This window comes from Lissotriton vulgaris, chromosome 5 (assembly GCF_964263255.1).
Source record: "Lissotriton vulgaris chromosome 5, aLisVul1.2, whole genome shotgun sequence".
NCBI lineage: Eukaryota > Metazoa > Chordata > Amphibia > Caudata > Salamandridae > Lissotriton > Lissotriton vulgaris.
Genome location: NC_141693.1, coordinates 181,211,867 through 181,237,050, shown reverse-complemented (window position 1 = coordinate 181,237,050; position 25,184 = coordinate 181,211,867). Strand labels below are relative to the sequence as shown.

The 25,184-nt window shown below is 44.1% G+C and overlaps 1 protein-coding gene across 6 annotated transcripts in view; it reads right to left on the bottom strand.

The window, feature by feature from the left end:
• Positions 1-25,184, bottom strand: part of AKNA (AT-hook transcription factor) — a 282,106-nt gene that overhangs the window by 81,987 nt on the left and 174,935 nt on the right. For all 6 annotated transcript variants that reach the window (XM_086921106.1, XM_086921112.1, XM_086921108.1 and 3 more), the window contains exons 14-15: positions 18,325-18,408; positions 4,133-4,401 (exon numbers count right to left, since the gene is read on the bottom strand). In XM_086921106.1, the coding sequence (XP_086777232.1) occupies positions 4,133-4,401; positions 18,325-18,408 (353 nt within the window). The remainder of the gene's footprint in view (positions 1-4,132; positions 4,402-18,324; positions 18,409-25,184) is intronic.

Genomic DNA, 25,184 nt, shown 5'->3' with positions numbered 1-25,184 from the left:
CCGCACTGAGATGGCTACAATCCTTCCTCTCCGAGCGGACTTTCTCGGTATTTGAGGATGACATCTCTTCCCCTCCTATGCATCTACACTGTGGCGTTCCCCAGGGTTCATCCCTCAGCCCGACCTTATTTAATATATATATACGAGGCCATTGGCTGAGGTGGTGCTACCTTGGGGGGTGCAACTAGTGACTTACGCTGATGATACTCAGCTCATCATCACTCTTTCTGGGCAGATGCCGACCTATGACAAACTTTCTTCCTGCCTTAGCAGAGTCCGTGAGTGGATGGATGATTCGTTCCTGAAACTTAACAGAGCAAAGACGGAGATCATGATGCTAGGGCATGATGCCCCCTCCTCGGTGGACGGCTGGTGGCCTAATACTCTGGGCCATTCCCCCCCCCCCCCCCCCCCCCCCAAAGAGAAAATTAAAAGTCTGGGGGTGTGGCTGGACCCAGCGCTTAATTTTTTGGTGCAAGCCCAGAAGGAAGCAGCTATGATGAGATCACTCAGAAAAATCATTGGGCTGCTCCCGTTTGAAGCAAGGCGGATATTAGTCCAGGCCCTGATTTTAACGCGCCTTGACTACTCTAACGCAGTATATCTAGGGGCTCCACTAGGGACACTTAGGGTCCTACAGACTGTACAGAACTGTGCAGCCCGGATGCTTCTACAGATATCACGTAGAACCTCAGCCAAACCAGCGCTCCGGCAACTACATTGGCTGCCGGAACAACAAAGGATTGAATTTAAGGCTATGACCATTGTCCTCAAAGCCCTAACCACTACAGGACCTGATCTTATTCAACCTTTGTTTCGTCCTTATCAAACGAATAGGACGCTTAGATCCAGCAATAAGAACTTTCTGGCAGTTCCAAGAATAAGGAGAAGCCATATGGGTGGCAGGCGTTTTGCTGTTCAGTCAGCAAAACTTTGGAACAACCTGCCCGACCCTATTCGGATGGAGGACAACCATCTTGGGTTTAGGAATATGCTGAAAGCCTTCCTATTTCCCTAATTCATCGGGGATGAATTGGACCACTGAAGCGCTGGGATGCCTCCGGGTAACCATGCGCTATACAAATGAATAGTCATTCATTCATTCATCAGAAGGGGGTATCAGATGCAAGAGTTACCTACCCCCGATAGCCTTCTGACCATGAATTCTCATTCCAAACATCAGCACCCCACAGAAACGCATCAACAGTTTATGTATGGTATTTCTTGGTTACAAACATCGGCACTGACCAACGTCATCATGAAGCTAAGCCTATGTACCCCCTTCCATTGGATTCACAGAACCAGTTCAACCACATAATTGTGGGATGGAATACACAAACGCAGGTAGACTGCAATCCTGATTGTAAACATTCTCTTTGACCTCTATCTGAACACTATCTAATCAAGGCATTCATTTCACAAAGGTAACTACACTGTAATTGAACACAGCAAGCTTATCCTTACGCCAACTTTTTGAACACATGGATCACCAAATAGATTTGGATGCAGCTGCAATCAACCATCTTCTGCCTTTTATGAGAGTCTACAGGCTGACAGTGACTAACCAGGCAACAATAACATATACACAGGCATCAATAATAGATACATAATATATCAGAATGCCTTCACCCTATGATTCTTTACATTCAATAGTTTTTTGGCTTGGTCATCTACCAGTGTCCTTTATTCAATGTTTTCAGCCTTGGAGGAAGAGAGGAACCCAGTAGAAAGGTTAATCATCAGATGTTGTAGTGATTGAGTGATTTGCCTGTGAGGTAGCCCTTAAATTATACGTATTTTACTTCCAACTCTCCTGCAGTTGGAGTGTCCTTTTAACTTTCTGGTATGTTGAGGACTCGAGTTTTGGTTGAGCCTACGACAGTAGGAACTTGTAATAGCAGTCTGGCATTATGGGGTCATGGTCACTGCCTTGGAATTTGCTCTTACAGTTCAAAGGGGCTTCTAGTCTTTAGGCATGTTGTGAAAGCTTTAATCTGGTCTGTCTCTGCGGTTTTCAAAACAGTCAGTTTCACTGTGGTGGAGTTAGACATTAATTATGTATAATTTAAGGACTACCACAAAGGCAAATCGCGCAATAACTGTGACATCAGACAACCAACCTTACTTCTTGATTCCTACTCATCCTCTTCGTCCTGGAAAAGCTCCAGGCTTGTGCACCAGACGGGGCTTACCATGCGCTGGCTGTCTGGATAACTGCAGATTTTTTACTGGTGTAAGGGAAAATGCCAACATGCAAAGACAAAAGAATTGTATTTAATTGTGATGAATGGGATAAAGGACACTGATCACTCATAAAACAATTGAATGTAGAGAATCACAGAGTGAAGGCATCCTAAGGTATTACGGCCATGTACCATGAAGCAATACCTTGAATGCACTTATTTCACCCACTGGTTGAAACACAATAGAATTAAATTAAGGGCATAACATATGGCACAAGGCCTGCTGGTTCTTAATCGCAATACCTATAACAGATCGATATTCATACACATGACCAGTAGTAAGCCTGGAAAACGGTGCCAGTTGGAGGTTTCCAGGGACACTATTGGGAATGTCATATGACATCTGCTATTTCCCAAATGCTGTGCATATACAGCTTTCTTTTTCTTTTATTTCTTCATGGAGAAAACATATTCATCATGAAAAAAACCTCTTCCTCTACACTTCCACAAGTTTGGTAGGGTTCTGTTCTATTTCCTACAGTGAAAGAGTAGTTTCTGAAGCTCTCAGCTGAAGTAAATCTACAACCATCCTAGACTGGGAAAGGTTTGGAGAGGAAGTCAGAAATTTTCTCAAACTCACATGTGGAAGTTCCCAAATGTGCATGGTAAACAATACCTTGGGCCTGCCACCCCTCATCATTTGTGTAAGATTTACTAATGAATAATCATGTTTGCATCCCTGACAGGCTTAAATGGAGCCATTTTATGTGGTAAACATAGTTTTACAGCAGTAAATAGCATTGTGAATCAGGCCCCCGGGTACCCAGATGCTTTGATGTACAGAAACAGACCAAGGCCCTTATTGTACGCAGCTGCACAGGGTTACATTTAAGCCGACTGACTTCCTTAGCCACTCCATTTAGCATCCTAAGGTTTCTGAAATACACAACACTTAAGAGGAGAAAGAGCTTAACACAGACCAGAAAGGCGACACCAAGACACTTAAATAAAGATAGTTACTATGAACCCATCATCCATTTGGAATTACTCTCTCTCAATACAACAAACCAGTATTAAATATGAAACCAATGACTTCATTTGGAATACTTTGTGCATCTAAATTGTTATGTACATGCGATACTTATGGATATGTCCTAGCATTTAGTGTGTGCAATGAGCATTCCTACAAACATTTCTGACCAATTTATGCATGTCTCCTTGCAAGCCATGTTTGCAGTATAATTGAGCTAACATACATCCTTCACAATCTTCTTTATATCTTTATGCTTACGTGTTGCCCCACTCAACAAGCTACTGCTCCATTCAGATCATCATGCACCTAATACTCTACGGGTCATACTTCACTCACACACTCCTGCAATCATGGATGCAGACCTGGCTTGCAACCAAGCCACGTAAAGGCAGGCGTGCCCTTCAAGCAACCAACTGGACAAGCATGTTTACTCTGCAACTCATCAGACAAGAGTACAGCACTGTGGGACCACACCAGTGGTAGTGGAACACTATACAAAAGACAAGTAGCAATAATAAAATGTTTTATATTTTACAATTCATCATTATAAAGTACCAAAAAAGCAACAGTAGGGAATAGACAATGACCTCTCAAGCCAAATAGATCTATAGCCCATTTCTACAATTTTTCCCATAGTGTTGAGTATGAAATGTAAAAAAACGAGTAATAGTGATACAACCTCAATTAACACCAATCAATGTAACAATTCCATGACTGGCATCAGAATGCAAAGTTCAAAGTAACTTTCTAAAGAGTGAACTTAATCACATCATTGTGGAACCTTCAATGTGGGTTTTAGAGCCATGTAAGCTATATACTGATATAAAACCTTTAAATGACCTATAACAGTTATTTATGTTCTCTCCCATGGTTATACCCTGAAGCACTTTTCCTTCCCATGATGCTTTCTACTCACCGATAGCTGCATCCTGTTCATTCTCACTATCCGTGATACTGTTTGACCACCGGGGAGGAGAGTTGGTTTGGATCCTGCTGAGTTGTGGAGTCACTCCCTGAAGCCCTCTTCGCTTTGGCTCACTGTCCCTTGGAGGTACAGTTCTGACTGATGTCAATGTGGCATGGGGCTCCTTATCTTTAGATGGCTGCGGACTAGCTTTCTTCAAAGATGAGCGCAGGGCTGAAGTTACGGGAGCCTTAGCCACTCCATTTGGCATCTTGAGGTTTCTGGAATATACAACGAAGACTCTGAGTCCATAGAGTACAATATAATCATACACCATCAATATCACAAAAGGATAACATGAAAGTGGAAGAATTCAATTAAAGGGTATTTATGCCTACCCCTTGCAACATGCACATAATCACCGAAGGGGAAGGAGCAGGTATATGAATTAAGAGGAGAAATAAATGAACACAGGCAAAACTGAACTGAAAGGTGACAGCACAGCACTTAAATAAGGATAGTTGTAAAGCCATGGTCGGGGTGAAGACTGTGAAGCACACAGAGCTCTTAGATCCATCCATTGTCGGACGTTGCCCCAGTTTCATATCTTATTTGTGGCAACTATTTATGCTATTATTGAGGCATCCATTGCCAAAGGTTTAGTTGTATGAACATTAACAAACGCTGTTCCCAGCAGATAAAGCCAATTTGAACAATGCAAGCCTGGTAACCCTTGCCTTATAGAAGGATGTCAGGGTGGCGAGCACATTGCCAGGGATACTAGTGAAAAAACAGCTTCAAAATCATGTGGAGAATCGTCAAATTCTTGACCCATATCAATCTCGGTATCATTTGGAGCATACCTCTGACACGGTCTTCTCAATATCTGGAACAATTTGTAGATGGTGGTGTATGAAAGTTATTTAGCTACATTGATTTATTCCATGGTCTCTTTGCTACCCGTGACCTAGCAGATTTCTCTATGCTTAAGACACCTAATTCAAACTCACAGAAGTTCCTCTACCTTAAGGAACTCCATGACTGGTAGTGGACACCATGGAAACTCAATGAGGTCAAACTGTAACCCCATGACCGTTGCTGGAATTGCAATTCAGATCATTGTAACCTATATTTTATACTTTGTTCATGCCCGATGATAGCTGGCAATTGGGCAGTAGTCTAGTCTCATATCTCCCTTGCTGACCCTTTTTAATCACCCCAACCTCCCACCTAGCCCTCCTACAAGATATCTCTGGTTTACCAGTCTTGTCGACTCATAAGCACCGACTGATAGCAACTTCCATTGCCGTGGCTAAACTATTCATTCTTCAACACTGGAGGAGGCCTACCACATCCACATGCAATGAGTGGTGGATGGAACTTAATCCAGTGGCTAGCCATGATTAAACCACATCCAAATTGAATGACAAATTAAATACTTTCAATGTAGTGTGGAGTGCTTTTTGATGATATATGAAACTGTCCCATCGTGACACAATGCATATTTCACCCCTTCTCTACGACACTAGAGGGATATCCCCCCCATCTCTATTCTTGCAGTTCTTGGTGATCTTTCATGCCCCACTTGGGATGCAACCCTGCCTTATCTCTCATCACTATCACCCGCATGGACCCTACCCAGTCTAGAATCATTCCACCTTCCTCTCCCCCCCATTCACCCTTCTCATGTTCATCCCCTGCAGATTCCTACTGTTCTCACACTCATACCCCGTCTACAGCTGTTATTTATGATGGTTCTTGCACTGCTTCGGGTGTACTTTCATTGTTGTGCCTGTAATATGTGTTTCTATTGCTCCTTTTATCTTCCATGCTTATCAATGATGTTGTACTCTACAAGTACATGCAGGTTGATTGTGTGATTATCCCAGAAATGAATAAATAAGTTTTGCAAAAAAAAAAAAAAAAAATGAAGACACCTGATTCAGGATGTTGCTGATATTACAGATACTTAGGGCCTGATTTACATGCTGGCAGTAAGGATACTCCATTGGAACAGAATATTCTTACCCCCAACACATTGGTCCACCCACCCGATTTAAATGTGAGCGTACCATAGGTTTGGCAGTTTGAAGGTTATTCTTTTTTCTGCGGCGAGCTAGTGGAGGTTGCGGAGGTGTTAGGTGATGTGGTCATGTTTTGGGATGTTGAGCAAGAGTCTGGCTGTAGCGTTCTGTACTGTCTGGAATTTGCTGAGGAGGGTTTTGTTGATTCCGGCGTAAAAAATATTTCCGTATTCTAGTCTGCTGGTGACGATCTTCTGGAGTCAGGGGTGATCCATTTGAAGGTCTTGCAAAGTATGCGGAGGGTGTTGAAGCGTGTGGAGGACACATTGTTGATCTGGCGGTTCATGGTGATCGAAGAGTCGAGTATGATGTGTAAATGTACAGGAATTTACATAGCGCAAATCACCGAGCGGTTTCTAAGCGCTTGCTTAGGGAACCCATCCTGGTATTCCCCTGTGAGATAACCCCGGCAGGGTATCTGCAAAGTGAAATCCAGGCATCCCGCCGCGAGGGGCCGTTGTGGAGATTAAGCAAGCTATTGCCCAGAGTCGCAGAGTATGAACCCATGAATCGAGTAAGCACTGGAGCGAGAATTGTCGAGTCCATGGACATTTTAGGACTCAAGACCCCGCCGAGCCGGGAATTGAACCCTGGTCCCGGGCTGACCTCTGCTTCCAGGTCTGCCTCCTCTTACCAGTGAGCCACACTTCTCAATGATGCCGCGGTTGTCAGTGTGATCTGTATGGGTGGGTGGGTTTCCGAGGGTGAAGGGCCACCAGGTGTTGTCCCATATGGAGGGGGTGGAGCGTGGATGGGGACTTCTGTTTTCTCCGAGTGGAGCTTCAGGCAGCTGCTGCTCATCCGGGTTCTGAATTCCTTCATCCCTTCTTTGAAACTGTGCCAGGTGATGTTGGGTTCCTTGGTGAGGGAGAGGATGAGCTGGATGTCGTTAGCGTACCAGACTATGTTGAGTCCATGTTTTCTGACAATGATTGCGATGGGGGCCATGCAGACCTTGAAGAGCTTGTGGCTGAGGGAGGATCCTTGAGGCACTCCAAATCTGATCTCTGTAGGTTCAGAGAGCAAGGGGGGTAGTCTTATTCTTTGCATTCTGCCTGAAAGGAAAGATCAAATCTAGTCTAAGGCAGTTCCCTGGATGCCCGCGTTGTGGAGTCTGGTGGCTAGTTTGCTGTGGAAGACGGTGTCGAAGGCTGATGAGAGGTTTAGGAGGATGAGGGCTGCTGTGTGACCTTGGTCGAGGAGGGAGCATTACATTTTTTATTTCCAGAAAAGAAAATCCAGTTTCAGATTTTTTCGGCCGATCATAAATTTGGCAAAAAGTCCCACCGCCATGGGGAAGGAGTAATTTACTCAGCTAAAGGTGACAACTCTCAAAGAGTGATTGCATCTTGGAAGAAGGCATACAACATACAAAAAATGTAACGCCACCCTGCAAACACCTATCACAAAATGCCTAGATTTTGGACCCTAGTCGGTGGCATAAAAGGAATCATTCCTGATTTTAACTATGAATCCAGTGCTTGAACTGAGGTGGCTCTCTACTTGCAAACCATCACCATTGACACTGCGCGCATTTAACTGCATATTATTTCAAGAATAAATCCTTTGATTAAGGTGTGTATGAATAATGGTAGCACCTCCTTTGAAGACTGCTAATCGAGCCAATATATCAGATATCTTTGGTTCTACAAAAGGCACATTAATAGTCAACCTCTTTGCAAGTTTCATAATAAGCCCAAAAAACTAGACCTGCCCAGCCAAAACAAGCCCTTCAGACCACTAGCTTTTTCCAAGTTTACCATGAGTTCCTGGTCAGAATCTATTGGTGAAAGCAAATTATTAGCTTTACTGTCACAATCATTGTCGCTCTCCCAAGACTGACTTGGCATATATATTGGATCAGAATCAAAGCCAAATAAGAGTTCTCCAAGGCCATTGATAAGATGACTCAGGCATAGAAAATTAACATCCAATGCCAAAGCCAACTCTCTCAAAGCTGCAAAAGACCCCAGAATCATTGTTGTAAATGACTCCTTCTTCTTACAACAAACTTTATACCCAACGGTACACCTGAAGCAGAAGTCCATGCAAAAACCAGCTAAAGCCTAAACTGCCAGCATCACAACAGGTTACATCTGCTCTAAAGGGCTAGAATTGGTGCATTAGATTGGGTGATTCCAGGAATCTCTGCAGGAGATTTAGCAGTAGCAAAGGCAGGGTAAAAGCTCCAACACAGAGAAAAGGATCAAAAGAAGGGAGTTTTGCCCACATGCATCAAGGGTTTTTGCATTCGCAAACGGTGCGAATCGCAAAATTCGTCCGTTTGCGAATGCAAATCCCGTTTTTGGGATGCATGAAGCTTTTTGCTATTTTCGCAATTTAAGAAAATCGCAATTTTTTTGCGATTTCTGAAATTGCAATTGCATTTAAGAAATCGCATTTTTGCGATTTCTTAAATGCAATGCATGATTTTTTTAAAATTGCGAATTCGCAAATTAGAAGTGGTAAATTACCATGAAGTTCACCTTCATGGTAATTTTAGAAAAGTTTCAAAAATGCACTAAAGTGCATTTTCGAAAGTTTCATTTTAAACACACACATGCCCTTTGGGCATGTGTGTGTGAAAAAAGCACTTTCAGGTACATTTCAGGGGTGCAGGGAGGTTCCTTTGGAATTGCATTCTCATTTTGCAATTCCTTAATTGCGAATCGCAAAATGAGAATGCCTTCCAATTGATTCCTATGGGCCTCTAGGCCGATAGGAATCAATGTAAAGGGATTCCTTATTTGCGATTCGCAAAATTGGGAATCGCAAATAAGGAAAAATAAGGAATCGCAAATAAAAATGTGAATTTTTAATGCATAGGTATTTGCGATTTCTAAATTGCGATTACTTAATTTTAGCAATTTAGGAATCGCAAATACCAACAATGATGCATGTGGCCGTATGTTACTTATACTGTAAGCATCTATTTGTAGCATGTAGTGCTGCAGATGCACATCGTATGCATACTCCTGCCCTCTAGTGTTGGGCCCGGACTCTGCAAGTTGTTTTTCCTCAACTAAGTTGTATGAATGGTGTTGTGTGTCGTCTCTCCTCCCCGACAAGCCATTGCGCATGCTCAATGGCTCCAGATAATGTTTTTCCCCTTGCCGTATACGGAGTGAGGATATAGTCTGCTAAGTTAGTGTTTGTTGTATTTGTATGTATTTTCCTCACCATCATATATCAGCTGGGGAGGCGGAGGGTGCATGCGAATCTGCAGCACTACACACTACAAATAGATGCTTACAGGTTAAGTAACCTACTCCATTTGTAGCATGTGTTGGCTGCAGATACACATGCTACGGATAGACTGTAAAGCAGTACTCCTCTCGCAGTGACTTTAGATATTAGATGGTGCGTTTGTTTGAAGTAACGCTTGAAGGAATGTTTATTCAACTAGAGCTTGTCGTCTTGCTTGAACAGCCACACAATAGTGTTTTGTAAATGTGTGTGGGGTCACCCATGTTGCTGCTTTGCAAATGTCATTGAGAGGGATATTCCTTAAAAAGGCCATGGTTAATCTCATTTTCCTTGTAGAATGAGCCCTTGGCATAGTTCCTAATGTTAAATTTGTTTCAGCATAACAAATTTGGTTACATTTGACAATCCATCTTGCTATTCCTGATTTTGAAATCGTTTTCCTTTACGTGGATCGAAAAATGAAACAGTACAGAAGTGCCCCTTTAGCATTATTATTATTATTATTATTATATCTGATTTTGTAGAGCGCACAGCTACCCGTAGGTTTCCCGGCGCTAAGAGAACAGAAGTGAGAGAGGACAACGGAAGATAAGGAATCGGTTACAGAGAAAATAACCAGGTTTTCACACCTTTGCGGAATTTGATGTAAGATGTTTCAGACCGCAGAGGGATGGGAAGTGAGTTCCAGAGCGCAGGTGCCAGGTGGGAGAACGAACGTCCGCCGACTCTGGCACGCTTGAAGCGGGGAACAGAGAATCTGCAATGAGTGGAAGACCTAAGGGTGCGAGAGGGACAGTATTGCTGGACTAAGGTGGAGAGATAGTGGGGGGCTTTTCCAGCTTTGATGCGGTGCATAAAGCAAAGTGCTTTAAATTTGGTCCTAGATTCTATGCGCAACCAGTGAAGGCTACGCAGGGAAGAAGAGACTGAGGTTGTTCTCGGGAGATTACAGAGTAGACGGGCAGCCATGTTCTGAACTACTTGGAGCTTCCTGGTAACCTCCTTACAGGCACCCAGAAGAAGTACGTTGCCGTAGTCCAGCCGCGATGTCACTAGGGCCTGGACCACTGACTTCTGGGTGTCTGGAGGCAGCATCCATGTGATCTTCCTCAGCCACCTGATGATGGTGGTACAGGTGGCCGAGACCTTGACCACATGTTGTCTCATGGATAACTGATTATCAAAGAGGACCCCCAGATTGCGTGCTGACGTTACTGGGACCGGTAAAGGTCCCATTTGCTGAGGCCAATGTTGTGGGCCCCAGAGAGCGGAATCCGGCCCAAACAGGAGAAGCTCTGTTTTATCGCCGTTCAGCTTAAGCTTATTAGTCAGCATCCAGTTGGAGATATCAGTAAGTCCAGCACAGAGAGAAGAGGAAGGGGAGTGTTGGTTAGAGGAGAGAGAAAAAATAATCTGGGTATCATCAGCATAAGAAAAGATAGAAAGTCCCGCCTGTTCCGCAAGAAAAGCAAGAGGTCTAACATAGAGGTTAAAGAATAAAGGACTAAGAATAGAGCCTTGGGGAACACCATACGGAGAATTGTGAACAGTGGACACAGAAGAGGGGGAGAAAACCTGGAAAGTGCGATGAGAAAGAAAGTCAGAGATCCAGGCAAGGGCGGGGCCGCAGATACCCACAGACTTCAGGGCAGACAGAAGGATGCTGTGGGAGACGGTGTCGAAAGCGGCACTCAAATCCAGAAGGATGAGTGCCACTGTCTCCCCTTTGTCTACCTGGCGCCTAACTGTCTCCGAGACTCCCAAAAGGGTGGACTCCGTAGAGAAGCCCGCGCGGAAACCAGACTGGGAAGGGTGGAGGACGTTTGCTGATTCAATGTAGGTGGTGAGATGATGGTTGACATGTTTCTCCAACACCTTTGAGAGGCAGGGGAGCAAGGAAATGGGCCGGAAGTTGGCAGGATTGCTGACATCCGCATTAGCTTTTTTCAGCAATGGAACCACCATCGCATGCTTCCAGATATTAGGAACCACTGCCTCAGTGAGGGATGCATTCAGAAGAGCCAAGATGCAATCCAAAGGGGCAGTGTCCAGAGTACAAAGAATCTGGGGAGGCATGGGATCCAATGGAGAGCCGGATTTAATCTCTGCCAACAATTTCTGGAAGACGGGCATGGAGATACATTCCCATTTATCTAGTCCAGGAGAAGAGAGTCGTTCAGGATCATCCTGTGTGGAGAGTTGGTCGTATAGCTGGGATGGTGGCCTAAGTGAGACGGAAGGAGAAACGCCAAAGCCTGCGTAGATGTTATCAATTTTTGATGTAAAGAACTCTGCCAGGGAATTGCATTGATTGCTATTCAGGCAGGGGGCTTTGGGGGCACATGACATACCCGATAGTTCCTGAACTGCCTTAAAGAGGGCTTTTGGACGATTCTGGGCTTTCAGTATCGTGTCATTAACATGATTAGCCCGGGCAGTGTTACATAGAGTGTGGTATTTATGTAATGCACGTTTGTAGTTCTCTTTATCAGCCAACAGGTAGTTGGATCTCCAAATGCGCTCCAGTCTTTTGCAGCGTGACTTTTCCACTTTGAGTTCTTCATTGAACCAAGGGGCAGGAGGGTGCAGGAACTTTTGTATGCATTTACGTGCTGGAAGGCAGGACTCAATGGCAGAAGTAAGCCAGGTACTGATCTTGCCCACGTCATCCGTGGTGATATTAGCCGAAGGGGGCAGAGTTTCTTTTAAGGAAAAATTAAGTTGCTCCAAATTCAGTTTTTGCCAGTTCCTTCTTGTTCCAAGGGAAGGTGGGCTGCCAAGGGGGCCGGGTGCAGCTGTTGTCTTGATGTGAAACTCTACAATGAAGTGATCCGACCAAGTAATCGGTTTTGGGGGGAGGCAGGTAACATTATCTAAATTAGCAAAAATTGGATCAAGTAAGTTACCGCCTTTATGCGTGGGACCAGAGTTTAGAAGATTTAGATTGAGGGCGGCCAGGTCCTGTGTAAGATGGGTGCTGGTAGGGCATAGGGTGTCGTTAAAATGTATATTTAGATCACCTAGTAACAAAAAATTGTTGGATTCCAGCACAAGGGGAGAAATATGTTCCGGAAGAGCGGCAGCCCAAGCGCCGGCAGCGCCAGGTGGACGATATAAAAGGGCACCGGACAAAGTAAAATTAGGTGATAATAGAAGTTTAAAACTGCCAGCTTCGCAGTTAGGGATGACAAGATCATCCCACTTGCAAGAGTAGGTCCTTTTAAAAATAATAGCAATGCCTCCTCCATCTTTAAGAGGTCTGTTACGACCCACGAAGGCGTAATTATCAGGGAGGGCGGTAGCGATGTCTGGACCAGAACAGCCCTTTAGCCAGGTTTCGGTAAGAAACAGGGCCGACGGACTATATGAAGTGAGAAGGTCAAATATGTCCCTCTTGTGCTTAGGTAAAGAGCGACAATTTAAACTGATAAAACTAAACACAGGAGAGGGATTCGGCAAATGAGCTTTCACAGGGAAAGGGGAATCGGTCCAGAAAGGGAGTGAGGGAATGCGCAGCTCAGATGGGTGGGACGTGATAGCCAAGGCGCAAGCAGGACAGGATAGAGGTGCGTCCTGACAACACATGCAAGAGCAGTACTTGCCAGGCGACGAACGTAAGCCAAGCAGAGTACCGCGAGAGTAGGTAAATCTAGGGTAATTGATGCCAGGAGCAGGGGGAGTGGCCCCAGGTCCCAACTGGTCGCGGACGGGCGCAGACGGGCTTAACTCAGGCGCAACTCCGGCGCGCCTTCGTCGCGCCCGCTGCGCTCGTCCGCTGCGCTTCCTAGGGAGGGGGACCATTTTAAAGGGCTGAGGGCGTGAGGGTCCGAGCGCTAGTCCGCTCGCGTCCGCTCCACTCCAGGCTCCTCACCCACCTTGGCTGCTAGGGGGTTTTCCCCTCCTGTGCTGCTTTCTAAGTTTTCCCATTGTTCATGACAAGGTCAATTCGCATAAGCACAGCTCAACCGTGCCTCATAATGAGCTGACCTTGTTATGAGCATGGAAGAGGTTAAGTCCATGTGAAGCACGCTCTGCGATTGTTTCTGGCTTTGGAAAGAAAACCGCTAACTCTAAAGTTTGATTGAAAGGGGATATAACTTTATTTAAGAACTTTGGATTTGTGCATAAAAGTATGTTGTCTGGGAATATTTGAAAGTACGGTTCCTCATATTGAGCGCATGTATTTCACCCACCCTTCGTAGAGATGTTTTTACTATAAGGAAGGCCACATTCCATGTTAAGAATTGTATCTGACAGTAATGTAGTGGTTCAAACGGTGGCCCCCCATGAGTCATGTTAGGACAATGTTCAGGTTCCACGCTGGTACCGAAGGTGTACATGGTGGAATTACTCATTTTAATCCTTCCATGAAGGCGTTGATGACAAGAATGCGGAAGAGATGGATGCTTCCTGTTCTGTAGGTATTCAGCAATGGCTGCTAAATGTAAGTGTATTGAGGAATATGCCAAATGTGCCTTTTGTAAATGTAACAGGTAACTTAATAGTTTTTGTTCTGTTGGTGAAGAAGGCTTACTGTTTAAGGATGGACAGTAGTGGACAAATCGTTTCCATTTTGCTGCATAGCAAACCTTGTGGTAGGCCTTCGTCCTCTTTTACAATAGTCATGCATTCTGTAGGTAGATTCAGGTATCAAAACTCTATGACCTCAGGATCCAGATTGCAAGATTGAGCTGCAGTGCATTGGGATGTCTCACCCTGCCCCCACTGTGGGTGAGAAGGTTTGGATAGTTGGGTAGCTTCTCGTGAGGTACTAAAGGATAGCTCTAGTAGTGTTATGTACCATGGCTGTCGAGCTCATGTGGGAGCAATTAGTATTAGGGTCAATGATGTCTGTCTGAGTTTCTTAACCATGTATGGAATGAGTAGTAGAGGAGAAAAAGTGTAAGCAAATATCCCTGTCAGTTACACCATAGAGCGTTCTCTTTTGATAGTGGACATGTTATCTGGATGCAAAGCTTTGGCATTTTAAGTTTTCGGTGGTAGCGAATAGGTCTAATGTGGGGGTTACCCAACAGTGGAAGTACTGTTGTAATAATTGAATGTGTGCTTCCCCATCGTGAACTTGTTGTGGAATCCTGCTGAGCAGGTCCGCAATGGAGTTTTCCTGCCTTGGTATGTCAAAGAGGAGGCTTCTATGTTTGTTTGCCCATTTCCATATGGTCTGCATTAGCTGTGACAGTTGTATGGAATGGGTTCCTCCTTGCTTCAGAATGTAATACATTGCAGTCATATTGTCTGTTAGTAGAAGGACCGTTTTCCCCGCAATGTTTGTTAGGAATGCTTTGAGAGCCATATAGATGGCTAAAAGCTCCAGCATTTTGATGTGCGGTGTTTGCTGTTATGAGGTCTAGTGTGCCTTAACCACAATGCCCTTCATATGAGGACCCCATCCCATGAGTGATGCACTGGTTGTGATTATTACTCGCGGGATCGGTCCTTGAAGGCTCTCTCCTTCAGTATGTTTGAGGTATTCCACCATTGAGTGCCTGATGGACCTTGGGTGAAACCAGCGCTGGATCTTCCATGTCCCTCACAGCTTGTGACCATTGCGATGCTAAACACTCATAGTGCTTGTGGCTTTATTGCTATGCATGATGCCACCATCCCTAGTAGGCGCATCACTGTTTTGACAGGCAAGTGATGATGTGACTGAAAAAGATCCAGTTGGTTCTGGAGATTGAGAACCCTTTGCAGATTTGGGGTAAGCTGTTCCTGATACTGAACTGAGTATTGCTCCTAGTATGGTTAGGTCTGGAGCGGTTGGAGATGCAATTAGGTCGCATTAATAGTGAAGCCCAATTGGTGTAGTAGGTTGATCTTGTCTTGAGTGTCTGTTAGACATTTGGCTTTGGTTAGACTCTTGATCAGCCAATCATCAGTGAAAGACATGTATGTTTTCGCTTCGTAATTTCGCTGCTACTACCACTAACCATTGTGTGAACGTACATGGGGCTGTTGTGACCCCAAATGGTAGGGCCTTGAATTAGTAATGACATCCACTTACAACAAACCTTAGGCATTTGCAGTGTGCCTGGTGGATTGGAATGTGGAAGTAAGCATCCTTCTGGTCTAATGTGGTCATGAAGTTGCCTTTTTGTAGCAGTGGTATCAAATCTTGCAATGTGACCATATGGAAGTGTCCGGATAGTATGTAGCGATTGAGTAGGTGCAGATCCAGAATGGGCCATAGTGAGCCTTCTTTCTTAGGTATGAGGAAATAAAGGGAGTAGATTCCCTTGTTGTGAAGTTTGTGTTGGACTAGTTTTATGGGCTATATTAGCAGTAAGGCTTTTACTTCTTACCTTTAGCAGATGGAGATGCTGTGAATTTCACACCTGATGATTTGGCAGGATATTTGGTAACTGAGGAGTTAGTTCTAAGCAATAGTCCTGCCTCATTATTTGTAGTACCCATTGGTCTGATGTGATGTCTGGCCACAACTTGTAGTACTGTTGGAGCCTTCCCCCGACAGGTGTTTTGTGCTTGGGGGGTAGGGGGTGGGGGGAAGTGTGGGCGAGTCATTCACTTGCTGGTGTGGAGGTGCACTTGTTGGGGCTACCTCTGGCTCTATTTTTGTAAACTTCTTGATAGTACCCACGCCCTTGCTTGTGGTACTGTGGTTGCTGGCGCCGATATGTGGTATTTTCTAGGGTAGACGCTTTTGCTGCTCCTCACCCTTGTAATGCAGAAAGGGCAGTTGTTTTTGAGGTGTTGTCTGTAAGGCACCCATGGACTTGGCTGTGTCAGTGTCCTTTATTTTCTCTAACTATGTGTCCACAGCGGGCCCATATAGGTTTTCCCTATTGAATGGGATGTTGAGAATATGCTGCTGCACCTCGGGTTTGCACCTGGATATGCACAGCCACGCATGCCTAAAGAGCATTAATGATGTATTCATGCCCCTTGTGGTGTCACCTCCATCTAATGCAAATTAGAGGGCTGTGGCACACCGTGGCGTGGCAGGAGTGGTGGTGGTGAGTGCAGGATCTTCTTTGCACTGAGTCAACAGTACTCATGGTACGTAGCATTGTCTTGGTACTCTGCCCAGATATGGAGATCAGCATCAGCAATATGGGCCTTTGCCCTGCACTGGAGCGCGCTTGTCCCCAAAGGATGAATCCGGAGTGACGTAGTTGGGCCACCTACTACAGGAGCACTTGTCTCACTCTCCCCGCCACTGTTGTGCGAGAACTCTGCCTCGGCCACCAGTTCCATGGTGTGTGCCAGGAGTCGATCCCTACGGGTCCAAATTGTCTTTTTCTTTTTAAACAATGCGCAAGCTGCGCCCTCATCTTCTTTGTGCTCTGGAGATAGGTACAAATTGCACACCTCATGGGTACGGAGTATGCGTATATGGACCCGCACCGAGGGCACTGTCGTAAGAGGTCCTCCTTTGTTTCCTTCACCCAACGATGGTCATTGTCATTGTCGATGGGCATGTGAGTATTAGTTGCCGGGTAGTCGGTCCCCAGGACCCTTTTATCCATGGGTGTTGTCTACTGTATATCCAATTGCATATTTTTCTTTACCATAGTGCGTGTGGGTGTCAAATGTTGAGAAGCTCCGATGCAGCACATCCGAGCGTGATTGCAGAAAACAATTTTCTAACAAAGGAGCTGTTGAACATGTTCATTACCTCGAGGGGGAGGAGAGATGACACACAATGCCAATCATAAAACTTCCATGAGGAAAAACAACTTGCAGAGTCTGGGCCCAGCACTAGATGGCAGAAGTATGCATAGCATGTGTATCTGCATCAAATACATGCTACGAAGATGTCCTTTCCTTATATTTCATACTCTTCTTATCATTAGATAGTGCACCTTCAAGTGCTTATTATGCTTTCAGGGTGGAAACAGGTTCCCAGAATGAGAGTTGCTTTGAGACCTTCTCCTAGAATGCATTCTAGATTTCTTCTTCATGGAAGTCGCCAATTAGTTTGGCTTAACTCTCTTGAATTGCTTTTATTACCCAACGAACAAGAAGATGATTTATGGGACTGGCCCTTACGCAACAAGCGCTGAGAATGTAGATCCATGCCCAACATTGGTCAATGGCATTTTCAGCAGAACTTAAAGCCCTAAGATTCTCGATGAGATGTTATCATAAAGAACCATAAATCACTAAACAAATGTCTAAAGAAATTCTTGGTGGCCCTTCATCCTACACTGATAAAGGCATGGAAGAAAAGGAACTGGATCATAGACAGTATTAAATACATCACTAATAGTGAAGTTGCCCTACTCTGTGATGTCATGAGGCATCCCCAGCATAAGTGACATATGCAGCTGTGAATAGGTTTCTGAAGCCACTCATGCACCTGGGACGAGGGGCAATAAAGGGATTTGTGGGAGTGAGTATTGATTACAAATTAGATATTAGAAACACTTTTTGTAAGACCTTCAGAGATGCTTGAAGTTTTAGCCTTGGGTGAAGAGATACCTGGAGGTAAACATCTCTGTGAGAGGCACCAAGTCTTAACCTCATAGATGCTATTAAACATTCCTCCCCAGTGCTGCGCTGTCCATTGGAACTAGTGCTGAATGGACGTCCAATGGTCGTGCGCAGCACTGGGGAGGTAGTGCTGCCGTCGGCCAATGCACCGAGGCAGCACTTAAGGGGTTAGACCAAAACTCACCTGCATAAGATGAAAGGAGGGTTGAAAATGGACACAGTGCCTAGAAATAGTCAATCTAGAGGGATAAAGATTGACAGAGTGTCACATGGCAAGTATGAGATAGTGGAACCTCTTCCATGCACAGAATGTATAGAAGAAAGTTAGAGAAATGGAGCAAGCTCATGTTTGCATCTGATGATAGATGTCAAGAGCTGCACTATGTTTCTGAAGTGGAGTGCAGAGAGGATTGAGATGACTATTGCTGCAACACATACCTGGCGACTGATGAAGAAACCTGCTCTGTGTTCCTTTTATTGGGTGGAGAGAAGGAAGGAGATGGACTGAGTTCTTGGAAGCACCTGAAGGGAGAGCAATAAATGACATGCTTTAACATCTGAATTAAAGGCAGCTAGTCAACACACATGTTCTAAGAGAGGGTACCTGGTACCCTAATCAGATCTCAAACTTGTGAATTCTCGCAAACTTTAATGCTGTCAGTCCTTGACAGTACATTCTGCTCCATAGTCAAGTGTCTCTGGAGGGAGCCCCTGGACTTAGCTAGTGAAAGGTACCCACAGACAAGCGCCCCATTGCAGAAAGGAAGAGGGCTCTAGGAACTCCCAATGGGAAGGGAGAAATAAAAGGTGCATTACTTTTCCTCATACAAGTGTCTTTGTGAATAAGGTTTTTCTAAGCAACTGCCAGGTTTGCGACGGCCAAACTTGTTTCCTGTATATTTTGCTGCTATCAACAATCCTTTGAGACTCATAGATATGACATCCCAAATTTTCCATTGAAGTCCTTTTTTCACCTCTTTGAGCCATCCATTTCTTATCCACACCTGCCAAAGGGTTCTTAACCTTTGCTCTATGAATAAGCGCTCAGGACACTTGCCATCTAAGGCATACCAACAATTTGTTTGCTGACTAATTTGTCACTGCAGAGCCTGAGAGAATATGCTATTTATTCACTTTAACTTCTTATGACATTTACTTTGGCATACATAGCGAGTGAGATAGTATAAGGGTCCTAAGTTATCTGCACCTGTAATTAACACACTGCTTAAAACTTCACTCCACAAATGGTTTGCAGGGTCACAGTTACATAACATGTCAACTTCAGCATCATATTCGTTTCTGCTTTTATTGGGTTTTACAGTGAAGCTGCACACAGTAGTTACTGCTAAATGGGCTCTCCATTATCACTCAGACCTTGATTAAAACTAACCTGAAAATTCCAATGATGCCTGCAAGAATAAGTACCATTTATTTAATAAACCAAATTATGGGCCTGATTTAAGGTTTGGCGGGTAGGATACTCTGTCACAAAAGGAAAGGATATCCTGCCCACCGCATTACAAATGCCACAGGAGTTAATGCACTTATAATACTGCAAACAGGATATCCGTCAATGTTTGTGATGTAGTATCCCATTTGCTAAACTCTAAATCAGGCCATTTGAGTTTAAAACAGACAAAACCCACATGTGAAACCCTGGGGGAAAACATGAGCGAATCTGCACTAAAACAGATTCCTGCATGTTATTCCACAATATTGTGTAATTTCCTCATCCCTGAATTACTTAGACCCTTCATTATGGTAATTCAGGGATGGGCAAATAAAAGATAATTCGGGGGCACAAGTAATTGCGGCATCAGTCTGCAAATTCTCTATTCCAGTTTCCTCTCCTCTAAACAGGTGTTCTTTTTCAGAATTGCCTGAAAGAATCCAGTCTATCCACAAAGCTAATTGTGTTCATGGGTGCTTTGTGCAGCGCCCTTGAAGACCCCTTAGCTACAGAATATGACTTGGCTATAGTGTTACTTGGCCCATATGGGTATTGTCGTCTTCCCTAAGTTAGCATGATCACGTGGCAGACTGTCTCCTGCTTTGCACCTGTTACTTGTGCCACGCTGTAACTTTCACATAGAATATGCTGTTGTTTTTGCACTCTGTTTGTTCCTGGGATTTAGTCTGAACATTGTAGACAAGGTCGAACAACAATGCCCCTTGTTATTCTGTTCTGGTCAGGGCCCATCACCTAGACAAAACATGCAGATGCAGCTGTTGTTTGGGAACGTGTACTTGAGGTACAGTCGGAACACAGCGGTCTAAACCACGAGTGTTCCGACTCTGCAAGCTAAACCACACTTGCCTTAACCAAGCATGTACCCTAAACACAAGTAGCCTCACAATCAAGCCTAAGTGGGCAAATCTTGATGTCCCAAGTCTGGGATTATCTTTATGAACTATTAATAATTGTTTATTAATTATTTCAAACCAGGTATAATTTGCATTTAAAATGTCAAAATAGTCAGCTAGATTTAAAAAGGTAAGCTGTGGTCAGGGTCATACCAGGAGAGACAGAAACTTTGTTACTATGTAGAAAATAACAATATTTACAGACATTATTTGACAAGAATGAAAACTGGTGAAACTTGAAACATGTTCCTACAGCCTATGATAGTACACCAGTTCTAGGAGTATATAGTGACAGTGGAACATTGGTTCAATAGGTAAATGGTTAGTGTGGTACCATGTACCTAGGGTTGGTTGCTGAGAATGGTACATTCATACTATTGGTTCCTTGGATGGAAAGAACAGCAACCATGTATGTACACATCATTGATCTGTGGTGGCCATTGGCCAACATTTGAAGATTTACAGAAATGCCAAATAAATAAAGGAAAATGCTACTCACCAGTATGCATCTGTTCTTGGCATTTAGGGCTGCTGACATTCATATCTTAGCATAGATCGCCGCCTAGTGTTGGGTCCGGATGTTTGCACCTTGTTGTCTTGGAAGAGTCTTCAAAGTATCACAAGATAGGTGACTCCTCCCCTGGACTACAGTGCGCATGGGCATCTTCTCCATCTTCAGATTGTTTTTCGCCATTGTGGCAAAGATGGAGTATAGGAAAGTAAGAGATGACCATGTAAATGTATGTAAAGAAGATAATTCTGCAGCTGTGACAGGCACCGGGGAGGAAGGTGGGCGATATGAATGTCAGCAGCCCTACATGCCAAGACCAGATGCATACTGGTGAGTAACATTTTCCGTTCGAGGCATGTGGGCTGCTGAATTCATATCTTTTTATGAAACAAAACAGGGTTGCCAGTACTGATATGAATTAGTGGAACGCTACTTTTGGACGTTCAACCTCTAAGAACCCCCATCCCGAGCAATTTTTTGAAAAGTTGGCCAAACCGTATGCTCGCGCTTGGATTCATAAGCATTATATCGTTCAGCAACAATCCACTTTAAGCACTTTGAAGATTGAGAAAACAATGAACCGAACACAAAAAATTACAACCCGTTACAATTTTTGAATTCCTCCTGCATCTATACTGCCATTCATCATTTATAGGGGCGCACGCCCACCATTCTCAATTTGTACACCTGACTAATCCTCGAGACGCCGTTCTTGTTACTTAGGGGCGAACGTTCGAAAAACAGATCCTGGTTGAACCCCAAAGGTCACGTCTTAAACACAGTTTCTCAAACCTAGATTTCACACCCTATATGGAAGAAAAGGTTCCCACCTGCCATCTGGCCCCAGCCGATGTTTAAAGGACACTTTCCAAATTAAAGAATTGCCTCCACTCTCTTAGGAGAATACACCAGGCCCTAAAGAGAATCCCCAGGAATTCGGCGGGATTCGAAACGCGTAGGCCCTGCCACAGTTGGTCTGCAAGAAAAGTCGGGCATTTAATGAATGTGTCCCACAGTCTAATGCTGTACATTACCTTGGATAAAAAAAATTAACCGAGCAGTGTATCATTTATGTAACACATAGGAATGTACTTTATAAAGACTTATTAATTTCTCCACTCTTTATAATATTTTTTGCAGATTGCGGCCCCTTCCCCTTTTTACTTCCTTGTGTTCTTGGAATGTATATATTGTATTATACACTGTGTCTTTTTGGATAGTTTGAATGTAGAATGTGTGACTGTGATATGCGTGTGATCTTGAATGATTGACCAATGCACAGTTATATCTTAATGTCTTTGGTGTCCTTTTTTATAATAATCTTTTTGTGTATGTTAAATTGATGAATTTCATTAAAATAGTGATGTTATAATTTGATAAAATAAAAAAGCTATTAAGTAGCATTTCCCTTTCTGGAATTTCTTTTCTAGTATAGGACGGGTATTTAATTTCTTTAACTAATTCATATCAGTACTGGCAACCCTGTTTTGTTTCATAATTACTTTGGCTCAGCCATACTGATTAGAGCCAACCCCTAGTTTTTTCTTGCTGAATTCATATCTTAGCATAGACTGTATAGCAGTTTCTCCTCTAGCATGGTCGCCTGTACCAGCTGCAGTGGTTTGAAAAAGAGTTTTAAGGACAGCCTGGCCCACAGCAGCTTGTTGCTTAGCTTGCACGTCAACACAGTAATGTTTAGTGAAAGTGTGTATGGTGGACCACGTAGCTGCCCTACATATGTCTTCTAGGGGAATATTTCCTAGGAAAGCCATGGATGCCCCCATTTTGCGCGTTGAGTGAGCTTTTGGGGGAACTGTTAAAGTGCGCTTTGCCTTTTGATAGCATATTTGAATGCATTTAACTATCCATCTGGCTATTCCCGTCTTAGAAATGGGATTACCCTTACGTTGTGGTGAAAAGGCAACAAATAGTTGCTTTGTCTTTCTGAATGATTTAGTCAACATAATATAGCAGGGCTCTTTTAATGTCTAGTGTGTGTAGAGCTCTTTCAGCCACTGACTGCGGGTTTTGAAAGAAAACTGGCAATTCTATGGACTGATTGATGTGGAAAGTGGGGATAACTTTTGCCATAAATTTAGGGTTTGTATGAAGCACTACCTTATTGTGGTGTATTTGCATGAAGGGTTCCTAAATGGTTAGTGCCTGGAGCTCACTCACTCGCCTGAGGGAGGTAATGGCAATTAAAAATGCCACCTTCCATGTTAAGAATTGTAGTTCACATGAATGAAGTGGTTCGAAGGGTGGTCCCATAAGTCTGGTAAGTACTATGTTTAAGGTCCAGACTGGCGAAGGTGGATGCTTTGGAGGGATAATTCTCTTAAGTCCTTCCATAAAAGCTATGGTAGGTGGAATTCTGAACAGGGACACATGTTGTCTGTTTTGAAGATACGCTGCTATAGCAGCAAGGTGTAGCATTATGGATGAGTATGCTAGATTACATCTTTGAAGATGTAGCAGGTAACAGATTATGTTTTGGATGGAGGCATCTAATGGATTGATTTGGTTATTATTACAATAAATTACAAATCTTTTCCATTTAGCTGCGTAGCATGCTCTGGTAGTGGGACTTCTTGCTTCCTTGATAATGTTCATGCATTCTGGAGGCAAGTTAAGATATCCGAACTCTAAGACCTCAGGAGCCAGATCGCTAGGTTCATCTGATTGGGATCTGGGTGCCTGATTTCCCCATGGTTCTGTGTTAGTAATTGTGGCGAAAGGCGCAGTCTTTGGTGAGGAACTACTGAGAGTTCTAGGAGCGTAGTGTACCATGGCTGTCCTGCCCATGTGGGAGCAACCAGGATCATTGTGAGTGACTGTTGCCTTAGTTTGCGTGCCACTAATGGAATCCGTGGGGTTGGTGGAAAAGTATACGCAAATCTGCCTGACCAGTTCATCCATATCGCATTGCCTTGTGACAAAGGGTGTGGGAAACAGATCTATTTCTGGATGTCCCCACTTTTGGAAGAATGGTTGCAGAACCTGAGGGTGAATCTCCCATTCGTGTATTTGTTGACTGTGTCGGCTTAGTAGATCTGCCATCTGATTGTCTATCCCTGGGAGGTGTTCTGCCAGGAGAAAGATGTTCTTTGGAATTGCCCCCCTCCATATGCTCTGTGCTAGGTGAGATAGCTGTTTTTGGATGTAGAACATGGCTGTCATGTTGTCCGTCCGGATTAAAACAGCCTTTTTGCACAAGTAATTCTGAAAGGCTTTCTTTGCAAGAAATACTGCTAGTAACTCTAAGTGGTTTATATGTAGTGTCTTTTGCTTGACTGTGCAGAGACCTTGGACTGTGTATTGAAGGAGATGGGCTCCCCAACCTGTCAGTGATGCGTCCGCTGTTAATACTACTTGTAGAACTGGCTCTTGGAACAGTCACCCCTTGGAAAGGTTTTGTGGGATCCACCACTGCAGAGATTTGTAAGTGTGACTGTCTACCAACACTAGGTCCTTTAGTTGTCCTTGAGCTTGGTTCCACTGCCGTGCTAGGCATTCCTGTAAGTGACATATTTGAAGCAGAGTATGAGGAACAATGAATATGCAGGAGGCCATCATGCCTATAAGCTGCATGAACACTCGAGCTGGCAGGGAGTGCTGTGGCTGAAATCTTTGAATGAGAGACTGTATGTTGGCTATCCTGGTTGGATTTGGATATGCCTTTGCTAAGGAGGTGTCTATTGTTGCTCCCAGATATTGTTGTATGTGGGAGGGTTGCAGATATGATTTTGGGTAATTTATGGAAAATCCTAGACAGTGCAGTAGCTGGATTGTCTGCGACGTATGGCTTGCACACTTTGCGTATGAGTTGGCTTTTATGAGCTAATCGTCGAGGTAGGGGTAGGGGTACACATGGATGTGTTGCCTTCTGAGGTGTGCTGCTACTACTGCTAGGCATTTTGTAAAAACCCTTGGTGCTGTCTTTACCCCGAAGGGGAGAACTTTGAATTGATAGTGGTGACCTTCCATTGTGAACCTGAGGTATTTCCTGTGAGCTGGATGTATAGGGATGTGAAAGTAAGCATCTTTGAGGTCTAACGTAGCAAGGAAGTCGCCTTGCTGGAGTAGTGGGAGTACTTGTTGTAGAGTGATCATATGGAAATGCTCTGAGAGTATGTATTGGTTCAGAGGTCTGAGGTCCAATATTGGTCTGAGGGATCCGTCCTTTTTGGGAATGAGGAAGTATAGAGAGTATACTCCTGTCCCTTGATGTTGAAAAGGTACTGGCTCTATGGCCCCCTTTTCTAGCATGGATAGCACCTGTTATTGTAACAGTGTGATGTGTTCTTTCGACATTGGACGGTGTTTGGGCGATATGCTGGGTGGAGTAGAAGTGAGTTCCAGGCAGTAACCATACTGGATAATTTGTCTCACCCACCTGTCTGTCGTAATGGCGTTGCAGACT